Consider the following 17581-nt stretch of genomic DNA (forward strand, 5'->3'; position numbering starts at 1 on the left):
TAAAGACCAAGATAAAATATTAAAAATGAGGAAAAAAACCCACCAAATAACATACAAGGGAACTTCCATAAAGCTATCAGCTGATTTATCAACAGAAACTCTACAAGCCAGAAGGGAATGGCATAATATATTTAAAGTGATGAAAGGGAAGAAGCTACAACAAAGAATACTCTACCCAGTAAGACTCTTAATTCATATTTGATAGAGAAATCAAAAGTTTTCCTGACAAGCAAAAGTTAAGAGTATCTACTACCACCAAACCAGCTTTACAAAACATGCTAAAGGAAATTTTCTAAGCAGGAAATGCAAGAGAAGGAAAAGACCTACAGAAAAGAAACACAATTAAGAAAACGGTAATAGGACCACACATATCAATAACTACCTTAAATGCAAATGGATTAAATTCACCAATCAAAAGACACAGACTGGCTGGGCGGACGAAAACATGTGAATGTATGCACTTACCACATCACTCTGCTTGACTCACCAAACTGTATGTAATTATTTTATATTGTTAGGTTAGTTATGTTCCCATTATGGCTTGCAACTGTAATTATCTTTTATTTTTTGTCTGGTTATTGATCGTGAAAACAGATAAACATCTTTTCTACTGTGATTATGTAACTATTATTCTCTTAATACCATTGTATCATGATTGGTCAACAGAAAAATAATAGAACCCTATATCACAAAAAGTACCATTTAATAGAAAATCCTGCAGTCACTTTTTAAAATCCAGAGGCATATCACAATTATCTTGGAATTTTTTGAAAACTACAAATGCCCAGGTATTGCTTTTTTTCCACCAGAGCTTCAGATATGTTTGTAATGAGCAGTCATGTTTAAAAACAGCTGGACTATATGCTGACCTTTTACTTTTATCTAGTTTCACTTTTTCTATTTCATATTCAGTGCTTCCTTTTCATTTAGTTTGTTTTCCATTTTCTCCTCTCTTCTTTCTTTTAAAGTGTTCTTTCTTAAGCCTTTATCAAGTGTAGTAGAAAAGCTTTTGTATATGTATATATAAATAATATGTATAATATATATTAGAAAATTTATGAATTTTTGCCTAACCAAAAAAATTTATGACATTTTGATTCCACTTGTTTGACTTAGTATGCATAGACTGCTAGATTTCTAACTAAAAATAGATATGCAACAAAAAAAAAGGTTTACTGTATAACAAAGGGAACCATAGCCAATATCTTGTAATAAGCTGTAATGGATTATAATTTCAAAAATAATATATGTGTATATGTATAATGGAATCATCTTGTTGTGCATCTGAAACACTGTAAGCCAACTATACTTCAATAAAAATATATATATTTAGAAAAAATTTAAGAAAAAATCTTTTTATGTGCAAATAAGTTCAGAAACACACCATCACCTCAAAAGTACTATTTTTGTGCAAATTAAAGCAAATTAAATTAATTTATAGCAAATTAAGTAGATTAAGTAGTATGTTAATCATACACTTTTACTTATAAAGTAAATCAAAAGTACCTTATTATGTTGAGTTAGTGAAAATAAAGATGAAACTATACTATGTCTACAAACAAACAATATGTTTATAAACAATCTAAGAATCAGACATTGCCTTCTAAGGAAATTTCTAATGGTGAGAGAGAGCAAATAAGAATGAGTTAGAACTAATTTAGAGAAATCTAAGTAGTATTAGGGAATATGTCATTATTCTTTAATTTACCTTGTGAGGAATCAGAGTAAATATAGTCACTTCTAAGCATTTTAGGTGAAATCAAGCTCATAATCACTCATTCGTTTCAAATGAAATTTCTTATTGCTCCTTAGAGATATTCATATGTAACAGTTGATATATTAAAAACAAGTATAGACTCAAGTGTCATCTAAAGGACCTTCTTGGGATAACTTAGAGTGTATCTAAGAGTTTCTGTGAAATCAAGATAAAAAATCATTCATTCATTTCAAACAGCTTCAGAAGTACTTCGTAAATTTTATGTATGCAAACAAGCTCAGAAAACACATTCATCTCAAAATTTCCTGCTTCCCTCAATCACCAGGGGGAGCTCCTCAGGCCTGGCACAAAGGCCACTCTTTTCCTCATGACAGACAGAAGCTGATTTGACTGCTGCCAAAATCTCAGCTCTCTGTCCCCCTCCAGAGGCTGAGTCCATATTTCAGCTCCAGAAACTAAGTCTTACTCTTCCATTTCAGAAGCTAAGACCCCACTCCCCACACCAGAAGTTAAAGATCCCACTTCTCCATCTAGCGGCTAATTTCCCACCACATGCCCTACTGGCTAGGTCCACACATCCCCTTACAGAGGCTGAACCCCAGTTTTGGCTGCAGAGGTCACCTGATGCCACAGAGACTACATCCGGCTTCTCTCATCTGAGTCGGTCTCTGCTTCTCCATCCAGAAGCTAGGTCCTCAGAGCTCTCATTTGAGGTTAGGTCCACACTCCTCCTTCTAGAGGCTGAGTCTAGACTTTGGCTCCACAAGCAGTCCCTAGCTCTCACCTGAGAGGTGGTGCCCCTGCTTTCTCTCCAGAGGATGAGAACTCACTGCTGGCTTGAGTCCCTGTCCCTCTTCCAGATGCTGAGTCCCCATTTCAGATCCAGAGTCTAGTGTCAACTTGTGCTTCTAGTGACTGTCCCCATATTCTGCTATATATGTGCCCCTGTCCCATAGTCTTAAGTTGCTACTTTTCCCTGCAGAAGACAAGTCCCTATATTCACAAGTACTTTTAACGGGGTGCCAACAAAACTACTGGAACCAGAGCCAATCAGTAATCTTCCCAGTTCGCTTCTCCTTAAGGTGAGTAAGAGTATATTTAGTCAAAATTAAGCACCATATTAATAAATATAAGCTCAGGATCAGACATTGTTTCCAAGAATAACTGTAACTTCTTAGGCAGTTAGAGTATTCAGTTCAGTTCAGTCACTCAGTCATGTCTGACTCTTTGCGACCCCATGAACTGCAGCACACCAGGCCTCCCTGTCCATCACCAACTCCCGGAGTTCACCCAAACTCATGTCCATCGAGTTGGTGATGCCATCCAGCCATCTCATCCTCTGTCGTCCCCTTCTCCTCCTGCCCTCAGTCCTTCCCAGCATCAGAGTCTTTTCCAATAAGTCAACTCTTCGCATGAGGTGGCCAAAGTACTGGAGCTTCAGCTTTAGCATCATTCCTTCCAGGGAAATCCCAGGGCTGATCACCTTCAGAATGGACTGGTTGGATCTCCTGGTAGTCCAAGGGACTCTCAAGAGTCTTCTCCAACACCACAGTTCAAAAGCATCGATTCTTCGGCACTCAGCTTTCTTCACAGTCCAACTCTCACATCCATACGTGACCACTGGAAAAACCAAAGCCTTGACTAGATGGACCTTTGTTGGCAAAGTAATGTCTCTGCTTTTGAATATGCTATCTAGGTTGGTCATAACTTTCCTTCCAAGGAGTAAGCGGCTTTTAATTTTGTGGCTGCAATCACCATCTGCAGTGATTTTGGAGCCCAAAAAAATAAAGTCTGACACTGTTTCCACTGTCTCCCCATCTATTTCCCATGAAGTGATGGGACCAGATGCCATGATCTTCGTTTTCTGAATGTTGAGCTTTAAGCCAACTTTTTCACTCTCCTCTTTCACTTTCATCAAGAGGCTCTTTAGTTCCTCTTCACTTTCTGCCAGAAGGGTGGTGTTATCTGCATATCTGAGGTTATTGATATTTGTCCCAGCAATCTTGATTCCAGCTTGTGCTTCTTCCAGCCCAGCATTTCTCATGATGTACTCTGCATATAAATAAGCAGGGTGACAATATACAGCCTTGACATACTCCTTTTCCTATTTGGAACCAGTCTGTTGTTCCATGTCCAGTTCTAACTGTTGCTTCCTGACCTGCATACAGGTTTCTCAAGAGGCAGGTCAGGTGGTCTGGTATTCCTATCTCTTTCAGAATTTTCCACAGTTTATTGTGATTCACACAGTCAAAGGCTTTGGCATAGTCAATAAAGCAAAAATAGATGTTTTTCTGGAATGTTGTTCTTTTTTCCATGATCCAGCAGATGTTGGCAATTTGATCTCTGGTTCCTCTGCCTTTTCTAAAACCAGCTTGAACATCAGGGAGTTCACAGTTCACGTATTGCTGAAGCCTGGCTTGGAGAATTTTGAGCATTACTTTACTAGCATGTGAGATGAGTGCAATTGTGCGGTAGTTTGAGCATTCTTCGGCATTGCCTTTCTTTGGGATTGGAATGAAAACTGACCTTTTCCAGTCCTGTGGCCACTGCTGACTTTTCCACATTTGCTGGCATATTGGGTGCAGCACTTTCACAGCATCATCTTTCAGGATTTGAAATAGTTCAACTGGAATTCCATCACCTCCACTAGTTTTGTTTGTAGTGATGCTTTCTAAGGCCCACTTGACTTCACATTCCAGGATGTCTGGCTCTAGGTGGGTGATCCCACCATTGTGATTATCTTGGTCGTGAAGATCTTTTTTTGTACAGTTCTTTTGTGTATTCTTGCCACCTCTTCTTAATATCTTCTGCTTCAGTTAGGACCATACCATTTCTGTCCTTTATCGAACCCATCTTTGCATGAAATGTTCCCTTGGTATCTCTAATTTTCTTGAAGAGATCTCTAGTCTTTCCCATTATGTTGTTTTCCTCTATTTATTTGCATTGATCGCTGAGGAGGCTTTCTTATCTCTCCTTGCTAAGAGATATAGCTCGTCTAAATTAGTCAATGTATGTGAAATCAAGCTCAAAATCATTCACCCACTTATAAATGAAATTTATAAGCTTCATAAGTGATATGTAAATTTTATATGTACAGACTTACTCAGAAATACATGTATGACAGAAATATACAATCCCACATCACTCTACCTAACCCTCCAAACTGGATGTAATTATTTGGTATTAGGTTAATCATATTTCCATTATGGCTTGTAATTGCAATAATCTTTTATTTTTTGTCTGGCTACTGATTGTGAAAACTGATAAACATCTACTATTGTGATTTTTGCTTAATACAATAACTGCATCATGATTAGTCAACAGAAAATAGTAGAATTCTATATCAGTAAAACTACCATTGAATAGAAAAACCTGTGGTCACTTTTTAAAATCCAGATGCATATCACAATTATCTTGGAATTTTTTGAAAAATACAAATGCCCAGGTATTGCTCTTTTTCCTTCAAAGCTCCAGATGTGTTTCTAATAAGTAGCCATGTTTAAAAACAAGTGGACTATATGATTATTTTTTACTTTTATCTAGTTTCACTTTTTATATTTCATATTTGGTGCTCCCATTTCTTTTAGTTTATGTTTTCTAATTTCTCTCTTTTTTTTTTTTTGACGTTCTTTCTCAAGTGTTTACCAAGCATAGCAGAAAAGCTTTTGTATACACAAATATATACATAAATAGTATGTATAATATATACATATTTTATAAAACTTGTGAATTTTTGCCTAAATAAAATATTTGACATTTTGATTCCACTTCTTTAACTTAGCCTTAATAGAATGCTAGACTTCTAATTTATATTCACTTAAAATTCTGAAATACTTCCATGTATTTTGGCATCTAGAAAAAAAGTCTTAAATGTTTATTAACTTAGTGATTAAAAAAAATTTGAATTAGGCTTGACACTTCTAATTCAATTCTGAATATATAAATATGTTGCCAAAAAACAAGAAAATTAGCGTGTGATATAGTATCACTAACTAAAGTACAGATTTTGTCCAAATCTCAAAAATACAAAAAAAATTATGGAAATTCAAAATATAAAAAAATTAAAACATTAATTTTCTTTTTTGTGTCTTTACCTGAATGGTCATATTTTCTGTAATGCACTGGAAATACATTGTGTGTGTGTGTGTTAGGACATTTTAGTAAAGGTTATCATTGAAAAAAAAGTCATGGGACTGGATGGGACTGACTGATAAATTCATTCATTCAAATATATTAAGCCCTTGTTTTGTGCTAAGCAGTGTTCTAGGCACTACAACAATGAACAATGGACAAAGAAAAATTCATATCCTTTGAACTCACATTCTAATGCGGAGGGATAATAACACACATACAGTATGCTAGCAATCAATGTTAAGGAGAAAGGTGTTAATAAAACAGGGATTGGTGGGAAGGTTTCAGTTTTAGAAAAGGACGGCCAGGAAAGCCCTCAGTGGGAAAACGTTACTTGAACTTAATTCATGAAGGTGAGGCTGTCAGCCGCGCACATACATGGACGACTAGCATTCTAGGCAGAGGCAACAGCAAAGGTGCTGTGCAGAAGCAGGTCGAGTAAGTTCACGGAAAAGCAGGGACTGTGGCTGTAGACAAGAGATGAAAGTGAAAGTCGCTCAGTGGTGTCTGACTCTGCGACCCCATGGGCTGATACAGTCCATGGAATTCTCCAGGCCAGAATATCGGAGTGAGTAGCCCATCCCTTCTCCAGGGGATCTTCCCGACCCAGGAATCAAACAGGGGTCTCCTGCATTACAGGCAGATTCTTTACCAGCTGAACTACCACGAAAGTCTTGTAGGCAAGAGAGCCGGGATAAAGTGCTGGGAGATGAGGACCGAAAGTTAACGGGCTGGGACGCGGGGGAATGGGTGGCAAAGGTGAAGAGGCACAGCTCTAAGTACCGACTGAGCCAGGAAGCAGTCCAACAGAGAGGATCCGAAGATAGCACCGCCCAAAGTTCCGCCCTGCTCTAAGCTCATAACTCAGCGCCTCGGCCGGAACTCAAGGCCCAACTCCGGGACCGGAAGCAGCTTTCTACCCGACCCCATTTTCCCCGCGGTTACATTTCCGGTAGCGGCGGCGGGAAGCGAGTTACTCGCGGGCTTTTAGGCCTCCGCGAAGGCGAATCCGGCGGGAATCTGAGCCATCAGAACCGCCACCATGGTGAGGAGGCGCAGACCAGCAGCACGGGAGCTCCTGAGTCTCTTGTGGGGTGGGGATCGCGATTAACCGGGAAGGAGGTCATGGGTTGGCCGCTCAGGGGGTGAAGGCCCGGGCCGCGGCGCCTCCGTCTGCGTAGGAAAGACTCACACCGTCGTCCCTCGGTGGACTGGGCGAGGGGGTCGGGGGTGGGGGTGGGGGAGAAGGCTGGAAATAAGGGACCGAGGCCAGAAGTCGCTTGGTGCGCGCGAGGTTAGCGCTGGGGCTCTCCAAGCCGCTGTGGGATCCCATAGGCGCTGAGTAAACTTAGCGGCATGTGTGTGTGTGTGTGGGGGGGGGGCTTCTGAGCAAGCACTAGCGCCGTAGAAAGACTGAGTAAGAGCGAGTGAGAGGCTCAGACTTGTGAAGGGTGAGGGTCCGAGGAGTTGCGGAAAGACGTGGAAGGGCTTGTGGCCGGAAACAGTCTTGATTCTGGTAGATGGGGAGGAGGGAACGGAGGATGAGTGAGGGGAGGAAAAGTTCAACTCTTTTGTTCAGCATTTATGCTTGAGTACGCCTGACTTTTCAGGCCCTGGGGCTACGCAATGAAGTGTTTCCTTTCTTCACTGCGTTCACTCTTATTTGGAGACACGGGTAACATAATTCGGAGTGGTAATTCAGCGTTAAGTAAAAGTAACAGCGGGGAGCGAGATAAGAATGTTTTCTAGACTCGGTGATCGCTGTCAGAGTCCTAAGACTCAGGCGAAAATGGGAGAGAATGGTATAGATCCGAAGAACTGCAAGAACAAAGCGTGAAGGGTAGCATTGTTGACAGTTCTTAGAGGGGAAAGGGAAGAATGGTGGTGGGAGGAAATGGCGGGAATCTGATTATTAAAGGCTTTACATGCTACTTAATTTTGTTAGTGGTAAGGGATGGCATTGAAGGATTTATAACAAACAAAAGGACACGTACTTATTTGTGTTCAGAAAGATAACTGTTAGGTAGCTGTTATATTTCGGGTGAACCGGAAGCAGGATGTTGTGTAGAGAGTTGGTTAGAAAAGTAGGCACTGGATTCAGGCTGACTAGCTTTCAGCACAGCTTGACCTACAGCCTTGTGACCTCATCTGTAAAGTCTGGTTTTAAGGATTAAATGAGATAAGTAGTGTTTGTGGCAGTGCCTGCCAGTCAGCGCCCAGTGCGAATTAGCTGTAGAAGACAAATGGAGCGGTAAATGTTACTGTAAAGGTTCAGACCCGAGTGGTTAGAAGCTGTGGTTACATTTTGGTTAAAATGGTCATGTAGAAGAAACTGCACCACATAACTTGAGTGTCTAGGGTAACAGGAGTCAAGATTCTGATCCATGCATTTGTACGTTCAGAAAACCTGTGTGTGTTCAACCTCACAGAGATGAATAGCAAGCACAGTGCCTGGTACCTCAAAGGCTCTTGGATGAGTTAAGACTGGTCAGACTAATGGGAGGCTGATATAACAAATGCCAGGTTGTTTATTCATAGAGATGTAACTGCCAAGGGCACTTGACAGTCCTCTTGTGAGGTCTGTATATTTTAGCACAACTACATATGAAGCCAGGCTGTGAAGGAGAAAAGGTTGTTGGGTTAAGGAGTATAGCAGCTTGTATATTCTCATTGTGTGTTGAAACTCATTAGCACTCTGACTACTAGGAAGTTTTGGCGTTGCTGAATATAGTCTTGGAGACACACTAACAAATCACTGATTCGGGGGTTCCATTCTCCTCTTCTAAGCTGTTCATCTCCTTTCTGATAACAGGCTCTTCATTGATTGGGTTCTTAGTGCCAGTCCCATTCCAGCTCTTTTACTCAGTCTTTTTTTTTAAACTCAGTCTTTTTAATGGGATGGTGGTGTTCCACAGCACTGGAGTCACCTGTAATTTGCACAGTGGCAGATGGCCACTGATCTCTAATATGCATGGGTTTCAGTAGTTTGGAGCCATCTTACCCTCTCACTTGTGAAACATATACAACATTCAATCCAGTTCAGTTCCTCAGTTGTGTCCAACTCTTTGTGACCCCATGGACTGCAGCACACCAGGCCTCCCTGTCCATCACCAACTCCCGGCGTTTACTCAAACTCATGTCCATTGAGTTGGTGATGCCATGCAACCATCTCATTCTCTGTCGTCCCCTTCTCCCACCTTTAATCTTTCCCAGCATCAGGGTCTTTTCAAATGAGTCAGTTCTTCGCATCAGGTGGCCAAAGTATTGGAGTTTCAGCTGCAGCATCAGTCCTTCCAATGAATATTCAGGACTGATTTCCTTTAGGATGGACTGGTTGGATCTCCTTGCAGTCCAAGGGACTCTCAAGAGTCTTCTCCGACTCCACAGTACAAAAGCATCAATTCTTCTGTGCTCAGCTTTCTTTATAGTCCAACTCTCACATCCATACGTGACTACAGCATAGACAAAGATATACAACATAGACAAAGGCAATTGTTTTATGAAAAAGATGATTTTACCAGAAGGGACAAAAACAGGTCAGGTTTGAAAACAGGTGAGAGAATTCCTAGGAAATGGCTGTGGTTGAAAGATAGAACTGAGAATACTGAGAAAGACAAACAGAAAATAAAGCTGCAGCAGAAGTTTTAAGGAAAGACAACAGTTTTGTGGGTCCAAAAGAGCTGAGTCTCATTCCTGCTGATTTCTCCTTGCAGACGGTGGGCAAGAGCAGCAAGATGCTGCAACACATTGACTACAGGATGAGGTGTATCCTGCAAGATGGCCGAATCTTCATTGGCACCTTTAAAGCTTTTGACAAACATATGAATTTGATCCTCTGTGACTGTGATGAGTTCAGGAAGATCAAGTAAGGAGTGGGCTGTGGGGGGAGGGGTTGAGTGGATGGGGAGTGGATCGGGTGGGTGGGCCAAGTGATAGGTGGTGAATAGCTGGCTGGTTCCTCTCAGTTTGCTCTCCTGTTTTACAGGGCAGATTAAAATGGAGAGTTTCTTAAATCTCTTTCCTTAGTCTTGCTCTTTACTTCTAGCAGAGTACAAGTTGTAAGTAGGGCTGCCAGGCTTTTTATTTCTCTGATTTTGTGTGCCCGGGGGTACTGGGGTAAAGGGCTCTCATATTCTCCCCACAGGTGTGTAAGGGGGGAGAGCTTGATTTTCTGGCCTCATTGCCTATTTGTAAAGCTGTAGCCTAAAGGGCTCTCACAGTGCAGCCTGGTCTGAAACTGCTTTAAGAAGCCTCTGACCCTCTTCAGGGTAAGTGCTCAACTCCCCTTGTGGGTTTGGGGCCAGTGATTTTTGTTGTCATTTACAGAAACAATTGGAGAATACAATCCCATAATTTGTTAGATAATTCCCTTGTCTTAGGACTCACTGATCTTAAGCTTCTAGCCTGGTAAAAGATGTGGTCTGGTGTTTTATACAGTAAAGGCATCTTGAGGCCCAAAGAAGTTATGTAATTTCCTTGACCATCCAGCTCTCTTTTGCCACTGGAGTGTCCATAGTGTGTTGCCAGTGGCTGTCAGTTCCCTTTAATTCTCTTTGGGACTTTTGTTTTCTTTGTGGCATGAGGTCAAGAAGTATAAGACAGAAAATGGTAGTGATGGCTGAGTGCCAGCTGTACATTAGAGAGTGGCCAACATTTTTAAATGAGACTAACTTTATTCTGATAATGAAAATGTGCCCATTAGAAAATATTTTGTAAAAGTACATAGAAGTATATGAGAAAAAACTTAAGATACCCAGAAAGGATTTTTTTTTTTTAATTGTGAAAGGGCAGTACATGCTTTTTTAAAAAAAATAAGAACTATAGATAAGTTTTTAAAAAGAGGAAAAAATGACCACCTATAGAAAATTTATATAAAATATCATTAAAATGAAACCTTTAAGTAATTTTTTAAAATCAAGATATTTTGTATTTCCTTTAACTTTAGGATATTGGCTTTGACTTTCCTTTCCCTGTCTTGTTGCAATTACTTTTTCCCAGTCTATCTCGTTTATATTTTGCTCATCCTTTTCTACTTGTGGATATTTGGAGATTTGTTTTTGTTCTTTGAGGATAGAAGTGTAATTTCTATGTAGCTAATCTCTTAACCTTTTCCTTTATGGCTTCTATTTCTAATATGAGGTGAGAGACAGAGTTATAGTTCTGTGGGGCTGAATTAATACTAGAAGGATACTGCATGTAAGTAGAGTGAATGGGATTCAGTTGACTTGAGGAATTGTTTCGACTACCTTCCTGACATTGTTAAGGCCTTAAACTGAAGGAAGAAAAAGGGTAATGACAACAAAGAGTTGACTGAGGGAAGGCTTTCACAGTGGCTTTGTGAGTGAGCCAGGGCTGGGCTTTCTTGAATCTTGTCCTGTCTCTTGGTCTGTGCATTTTCTTGGCATGGGAGACAACCATCAAATGGGGGGAGGTTACAAGTTTAGCCTGTCAGTAGATTCAGTATAAAGTCTCAGAGGGCCCCTAGGTAGGTGAACATGAAGTTTACCCTTTTTCTAATGCTGTTTTGCTTTGTTTTGTTTCTTCTCCTAAACCTGTCTTTAGACCAAAGAACTCAAAACAAGCAGAGAGAGAAGAGAAGCGAGTCCTCGGTCTCGTACTACTTCGAGGGGAGAACCTGGTCTCAATGACAGTAGAGGGACCACCTCCAAAAGATGTAAGTCAGAACTGAGAGCCAGTGCAAGGCCAGGAACCTTGTGCAAGGGAGGTGCCACCCTGACCTGGGCCCTGTGTGGGGTTCTCTGTTTCATTGCAGTTCTCATAGGTATCTTCTGGTTTCTGTTTCCCTTATACAGATAATAAACCAGAATCTTAAAGGGGTTCCTTTGCAAGTCAGAAGTAAGGAACTAGGATTTGAGGGTTTGTAACTTTAAAGCCCTCTTTTCCTTAGTTGATGTACCTAGTCAATAGAAGAGGCACTTAAGGCCTCCTGGATCAATTCTTAATGTGATGACAGTCTAGTTGGACCATAAAAAATTGTAACTCCAAACAATAGAATACATGTATATTTTTTGTATAGTTATAGAATAATAGTTAATATTTAATTGAGCATCTGCTGTTTGCCACGCCCTTCAGTATTTAATCCATGTAACAGTCTTTTGAGATAGATTATTCCCACTTTATAGATAATGCAAATTGAAATTTAGTAACCTGCACAAGGTGGCGCAGCTGGAAAGTGGTGAAACCGTCATTTGATTCCAAGCAGTATTGGTTCATTAACATCAGCCTCCCTTTAGAAATTGAAGAGGCTTTAGAGAATCTAACCAAATTTGTTTCCCCTTTTTCGTTTTAAGATAATGTTTGTTAAAGGAATAATCTTGTTACCTTGTGTTAATTTTTGTCCACATATATATATGTTGGGTTTTTTTTTACTTGTAATAGGTATGTATCATTCTGCTTTTTAACTTAACATTGTAAACATTTTTCCAGTTGCTGTATTCAAAAGTCATGTTAATGACTTAAAGATACTTTCAAGTGAGTGCAGAGTAGTTTATCCTAGTTATTTCCTTCTGTTTAGACTCTTATATGCAAAGGATGTTACCATGTTTCTGATTCAAGGCCTAGGTACCTATTCATAGCTTTGGTATCTATTTCCAGTAGAATTTGCTACTCTAATGTAGCCGATTGTAAACCTTCAGGACCACAACCAGTTTTGTTAAAACCTCTTCATTGGTAGATGAGGAAGCAGTACTAGAATGGTGGGATTACTTGCCCACTATCCCCACTATTACCCACCAAGTGAGAATCAGAGCTGGGACTGGACCTCATATCTCTTTGTCGGGTCAAAACACTAATCTAACATAGATACCCTTTGGGGTGGAGGCTTGGCTGTTTATTTGATTTTCATAGGAATGCATATTGGTTGAGTTGTACCTGTTTCTCTTGACTTAAAACCCTTAAGTTCTTTTAGCCTGCTAGGCATATAATCTTGGATGGAGGAAGAGTGGTGTTAACAGGAATGGATAGTGTTTATAAGAAGGTGTTTTGATGCCCTGTAAATCTCAGGGGTTCTCTTGGCAGTGATATTCCAAAGTGTACTTCTTATTCTCTAGGCCACAAGCATATTAACATATATATTTATTTTTCAGACTGGTATTGCCCGAGTGCCACTTGCTGGAGCTGCTGGGGGCCCAGGGATTGGCAGAGCTGCTGGTAGAGGAATCCCAGCTGGGGTTCCTATGCCTCAGGCTCCTGCAGGACTTGCTGGGCCAGTCCGTGGGGTTGGTGGTCCATCCCAACAGGTGAGGAGTTGGAGGAAGGGGCGCTAGCTTCTGTAGTTAAAATAGAGGATAGAGTGAAGATCTGAGTCCAGAATGACCAATTAGGCTGTGATTGTCAAGGACTATCAGTATTTCACTGTGCTTCATACGTGGTTGGAGAGTCAAGCAAAAAGGAAAGCTTGCTATTATGCATTTTGATGATGCTGTAAGAGATGCGTGAAGTTTCTGACCAACTGCATTAGAGTAAAGTATTTCCATGACAACATTTGAAATCTTGACCCTTGAACAATATGGGGGTTAGGAATGCCAACTCTGCAGGTGAAAATTTGTATATAACTTTACAGTTGGCTCATTATGTCCATGGATTCAGGCCAAGATTGCGCATAGTACTATAGTATGTATTTAGGGAGAAGAATGCATATAAGTGGACCCTGGCAGATTAAAACCATGTTCAAGGATCAGCTGTACTATAGCTTTTACAACCTATTGTCAGTCCTGTTTGAGCATGCAAATGCCTTATCTAATTTGGATTGGGCATCCTTAACTTAGGCCTGGAAAACAGGAAATGAGCTTAAGATCACGCTTGATCTCCTCTGGCATAATAGGTTTTGATAGAAGTCTGATGCTTTGAGTTGTAGCTCAGCGGATTTGGTGTCTGGTTTTTCTTTACCAAGTTGGAGAGGAGAGAGGGGCACTGCATTGCACTGTACTGTTCTGCCTAACTTCTTTCCTGTGTCTTCCTAGGTGATGACCCCACAAGGAAGAGGTACTGTTGCAGCAGCTGCAGCTGCTGCCACAGCCAGTATTGCGGGGGCCCCAACCCAGTACCCACCTGGCCGTGCAGGTCCTCCACCACCTATGGGCCGAGGGGCACCCCCTCCAGGTGAGGAGCCCAGGAGGAGTCCATTGTTAATTGATAGAAGATGCCTTAGCTGGATTTATGATGAGACATAAGCTTGACTGAAACTAATGACGAGTTTGTGTAATTAAGCAGGATTACTCTGAGATCCAGCTTGGTTGACTAACTTTGGAACTAGCCAGACAAGAGCTCTATCTCTGGCTCAAGTCCTAGTGCTAGGAAGGACTGGAAGGGTGGAATGGTCCCTCTGTCTTAGAATGTGGTGAACAGTTTTGTACTTTTCCTGCTATGATGGACACTTGAGCTGTATTCTTGGGATTTTTCTCTTACAGGCATGATGGGCCCACCTCCTGGTATGAGGCCTCCCATGGGTCCCCCAATGGGGATCCCACCTGGACGAGGAACTCCTATGGGCATGCCGCCACCGGGGATGCGGCCCCCTCCCCCAGGGATGCGAGGTAAGTGCCTGTAGCAGTGGTGTTGATTGCCTAGAGCTGTGTTGGGTTAGGAACTGGGGAGAAGGTTGGATTTTGACCATACGTTCTTGGCTTTTATGCCTTAAGTTTAGAGAAGTGAATACTTAGAGGATAGCTTTGTTCAGAAAGGAAAGAGGGAACAAGCACTTCTTAAATGGACCTTACCTCCCTCTTAGAATAGTGAGACCCTCCCTGTGCACAGTACTTCCAGTGTCTAAGGCAGTATTCCCTGGTCACTGTAAAATAGTGCATTTTGTTGCATGACCGAGAAAGGTCTTAGGCCCTTTGGTTTGGGAGTGGCTAGTAATTAAGGAGGGACTCTGGGCTTTGGTGTACTGTTTATTATGGATTATCTGTTTAACTCCAGTTTGAGAAATGCTGGCGTAGATCAGTTCTCTTGTTTTATAGGCGAGAAACAGGCCCATAGAGAGCTCAGTGTCCAGGCCAGTGTTCTTTTCATGAAGCCATAGTGGCCTATAAGTTAATCTGTGGCCAAACTGGCTGATCAATGTATTTATAGTTTTCCATTACTGAGCTTTATAAGCTTAGGAGCCCATGGCCCCAGAGAAGTATCCCTCTGATCATTTGGTAACTGCCGGGTGCGGGAGGCTGGGGTAGGGTGCGGATTTGAATTGCAGATCAGGCACTGACTAAACTTCTTACTCTTACTTCAGGCCTTCTTTGACCTTGGCCACAGAGTTATGGAAGTAGCTCCACAGAGGCTTGGGCCCGATTCTCCAGGGCCACGTTACCACACCTGTTTGTTTGTTAAGCCGTTGTTCGCGGAGTCTCACCGGATTGTCTGGTTTCCCTTACAGGGCCCCCTCCCCCGGGAATGCGCCCACCAAGGCCCTAGGCTCATCTTGGCCCTCCTCAGCTCCCTGCCTGTTACCCGTAAGGCTGTACATAGTCCTTTTACTTCCTTGTGGCCTGTGACACTAGTTTATAATAAACTCTTTAAGAGAATATTAAAAATGCACCTAGTATGTTTGTTTATTTTCAGAAAAGCTGTTGATGTATTGGGTGCTTGGTAAGAATCAAGAAGGGTTGCCTTGGAAAAACTAGCCCTAGTCCTTAGCTGTTTCCCTTGTGAAATACTGTATTCATTTGCAGGGATGCACAGTCTCATTCAAGAGAATTACAAAATTGAACTGTAAGCAGACATTTTCACCTGTTATACTGGCAAAAATCATTTTGTTAACTTTAATACTGTATTGGTGAGGATTGTGAATTGGTATATCCTCTTTGGAAGGCACTAATCAAGATAACTTCTTAAGCAGCACTTTATTTTCTTTAGAAACTAAATTTATAATTCCATCTTAAAGTTGAAAGTTGGCAACAAGTCTTTACAATTTAGGATCTTCCTCCATAGCCTCTCTAAAGATCTTAATTCCTAAACTACACCATGAGCTCTGAAATGTTGTTCCCCACACCATTCTGGAAGTTTTCACATCTTAATGTGAGATCTGACACCTCTTGTTAACGAAGGGAACTGTTAAAAGCCGTCTTCCTCTTGGCTAACGCAGTCCACCAGCAATGTTAACAATTAATTTACTATTTAAAAACAAAACTACTCTCAAGCATTGCTTGAAACTGTTATGCTGGGAATCCTTTCCAGAGATTTCACTCCCTGAGAGAAAAGAGATCCTAACCAGTTGCTTCTATGGACAATAACCCTAGTTCGGTGTATGTAATGTAATGTCCTTTGAAGCATAACTCAAAAGGTCAGGAATCCTTGGTCATTCTGACAAACTTAACAGTATTTACATAGAAGATATATCTAAAACTGATCCCAGACCAAGTATTGCAACCATAATCTCAAATAATTCCATTATTTAGCACATGAAGTTCCTACTGAGTTGCCAGAGCTAGCTAGAAGCAAAGAGTGATGGTTCATCATCTTTTACAAGTAAGAAAAAAGCAAGAAGGAAAGGAAACTTCTTCCTAAATTTGTCAAATTGATGGCTGTCTTCAGGTCTCTGATATGATTGAGAGTCCTCAATTTCTTGATTTGAGGAGTCCATTTTCAAAGTTACTGCCAAGATCAGAAAGCACTTTCAGGTTTTTCTTTGCCATGGCCCAAGAGCCCCAGTCCTTCAATAAGAATCTCCTCCTTCATTGCTTTCTAAACACACTGCTGGTAGCACTTGAAGAGGCCAGTGCATGGGTCCCTGGAGCCATCTGCCTTGAGGAAATTACTGGCAAACCAGTGATTGAACCACTGGTTGTATTCAGCTTTCGAGTTGGTGCAAGCCTCCCCTACATTGTTCACAATGTCAGTGTCTGTGGTGGTTGAGCAGTGCTTTATCATTTTTCTACAATAAACTATGAAGCAAATACTGAGACGTCCCTGATCCAGTGGCTGAGAATCCGCCTTCCAAAGCAGGGGACAATTCCTGGTTGGAGAACTAAAACCCCATAGGCCTTGGAGCAACTTAAGCCCATGTGCCTCACCTATTGAGCCTGCATGCTCTAGAGCCTGCATGCCCTAAGAGAAGCCTGTGCACTGCCAAGAAGACCCATCGCAGCCAAAATAAAGTATGAAGCAAGTAATAAAAATGGAAATGAATCCTATTGAAAGAGGAACAATTTTGGTATAACTTTCTCCTGTGGTCATATGCATGTATATAATCTGATTTTTGAGTTGTGGGGTATCAATTTCTTCACCCAAAGTCTGTTTGGTAGGTCACTAAACTACTCTGTTAGTACATCAAGCTTAAAAAGGCTGCAGAAATAAAGTGAATACTTTAAAATTACTGCATGGGATGGAGGACCATCCTAAATGTAAAAGAGAACTCAGTGGAAAAGGAGAGACTACTGTTGTAGAATGAAGGTGTTTGTCCAGGGAAATAAAAGTGGTTCAGTATAAAAACAGACAAATGTACCAAGTTAATAGGACAAGGAAAAAGCTGTATGGTCATCTCAGTAAGAAGACATTGGATAAAATTCTAACACATTAGGAATAGAAGGGAAATTTATAAACATGATACAGGGTTTTTTTTTTTTTTAAATGAAAAAGAAAAACAACCCACAGCTAACATAATGAAAGGTTGAAAACTTTACCCTTAAGACCAGAAATAAGTGTCCCCACTTCAACCACTGCTATTTAAAATTATACTGGAAGGTCTAGCCAGAGTAATTAAGGAAGAAAAAGCCAAAT

At 41.0% G+C, this 17581-nt stretch overlaps 1 protein-coding gene and 1 pseudogene across 2 annotated transcripts; one reads left to right on the forward strand and one right to left on the reverse strand.

The window, feature by feature from the left end:
• On the forward strand, positions 6758-15400 carry SNRPB (small nuclear ribonucleoprotein polypeptides B and B1). Of its 2 annotated transcripts, none has more exons than XM_018057447.1 (7): positions 6758-6893; positions 9562-9713; positions 11411-11522; positions 12955-13107; positions 13831-13969; positions 14278-14403; positions 15096-15400. In XM_018057447.1, exons 1-7 carry the CDS (start codon positions 6891-6893, stop codon positions 15104-15106), a joined length of 696 nt encoding a protein of 231 aa, XP_017912936.1. In that variant the 5' UTR covers positions 6758-6890; the 3' UTR covers positions 15107-15400. The 2 variants fall into 2 exon arrangements, with proteins under 2 accessions (XP_017912936.1, XP_017912935.1); XM_018057446.1 differs by having other exon boundaries at positions 15240-15400.
• Positions 16370-16732, reverse strand: LOC102173670 (annotated as a pseudogene).

This window comes from Capra hircus, chromosome 13, assembly GCF_001704415.2.
Source record: "Capra hircus breed San Clemente chromosome 13, ASM170441v1, whole genome shotgun sequence".
Taxonomy (NCBI): Eukaryota; Metazoa; Chordata; class Mammalia; order Artiodactyla; family Bovidae; genus Capra; species Capra hircus.

What these genes read in the sequence shown, in the direction of transcription:
- SNRPB (XM_018057446.1), top strand. An exon ending in GATGAGTTCAGGAAGATCAA is followed by an intron (nt 9,714 to 11,410) that starts GTAAGGAGTGGG and finishes ACCTGTCTTTAG; the next exon opens with ACCAAAGAACTCAAAACAAG. An exon ending in AGGGACCACCTCCAAAAGAT is followed by an intron (nt 11,523 to 12,954) that starts GTAAGTCAGAAC and finishes TTTATTTTTCAG; the next exon opens with ACTGGTATTGCCCGAGTGCC.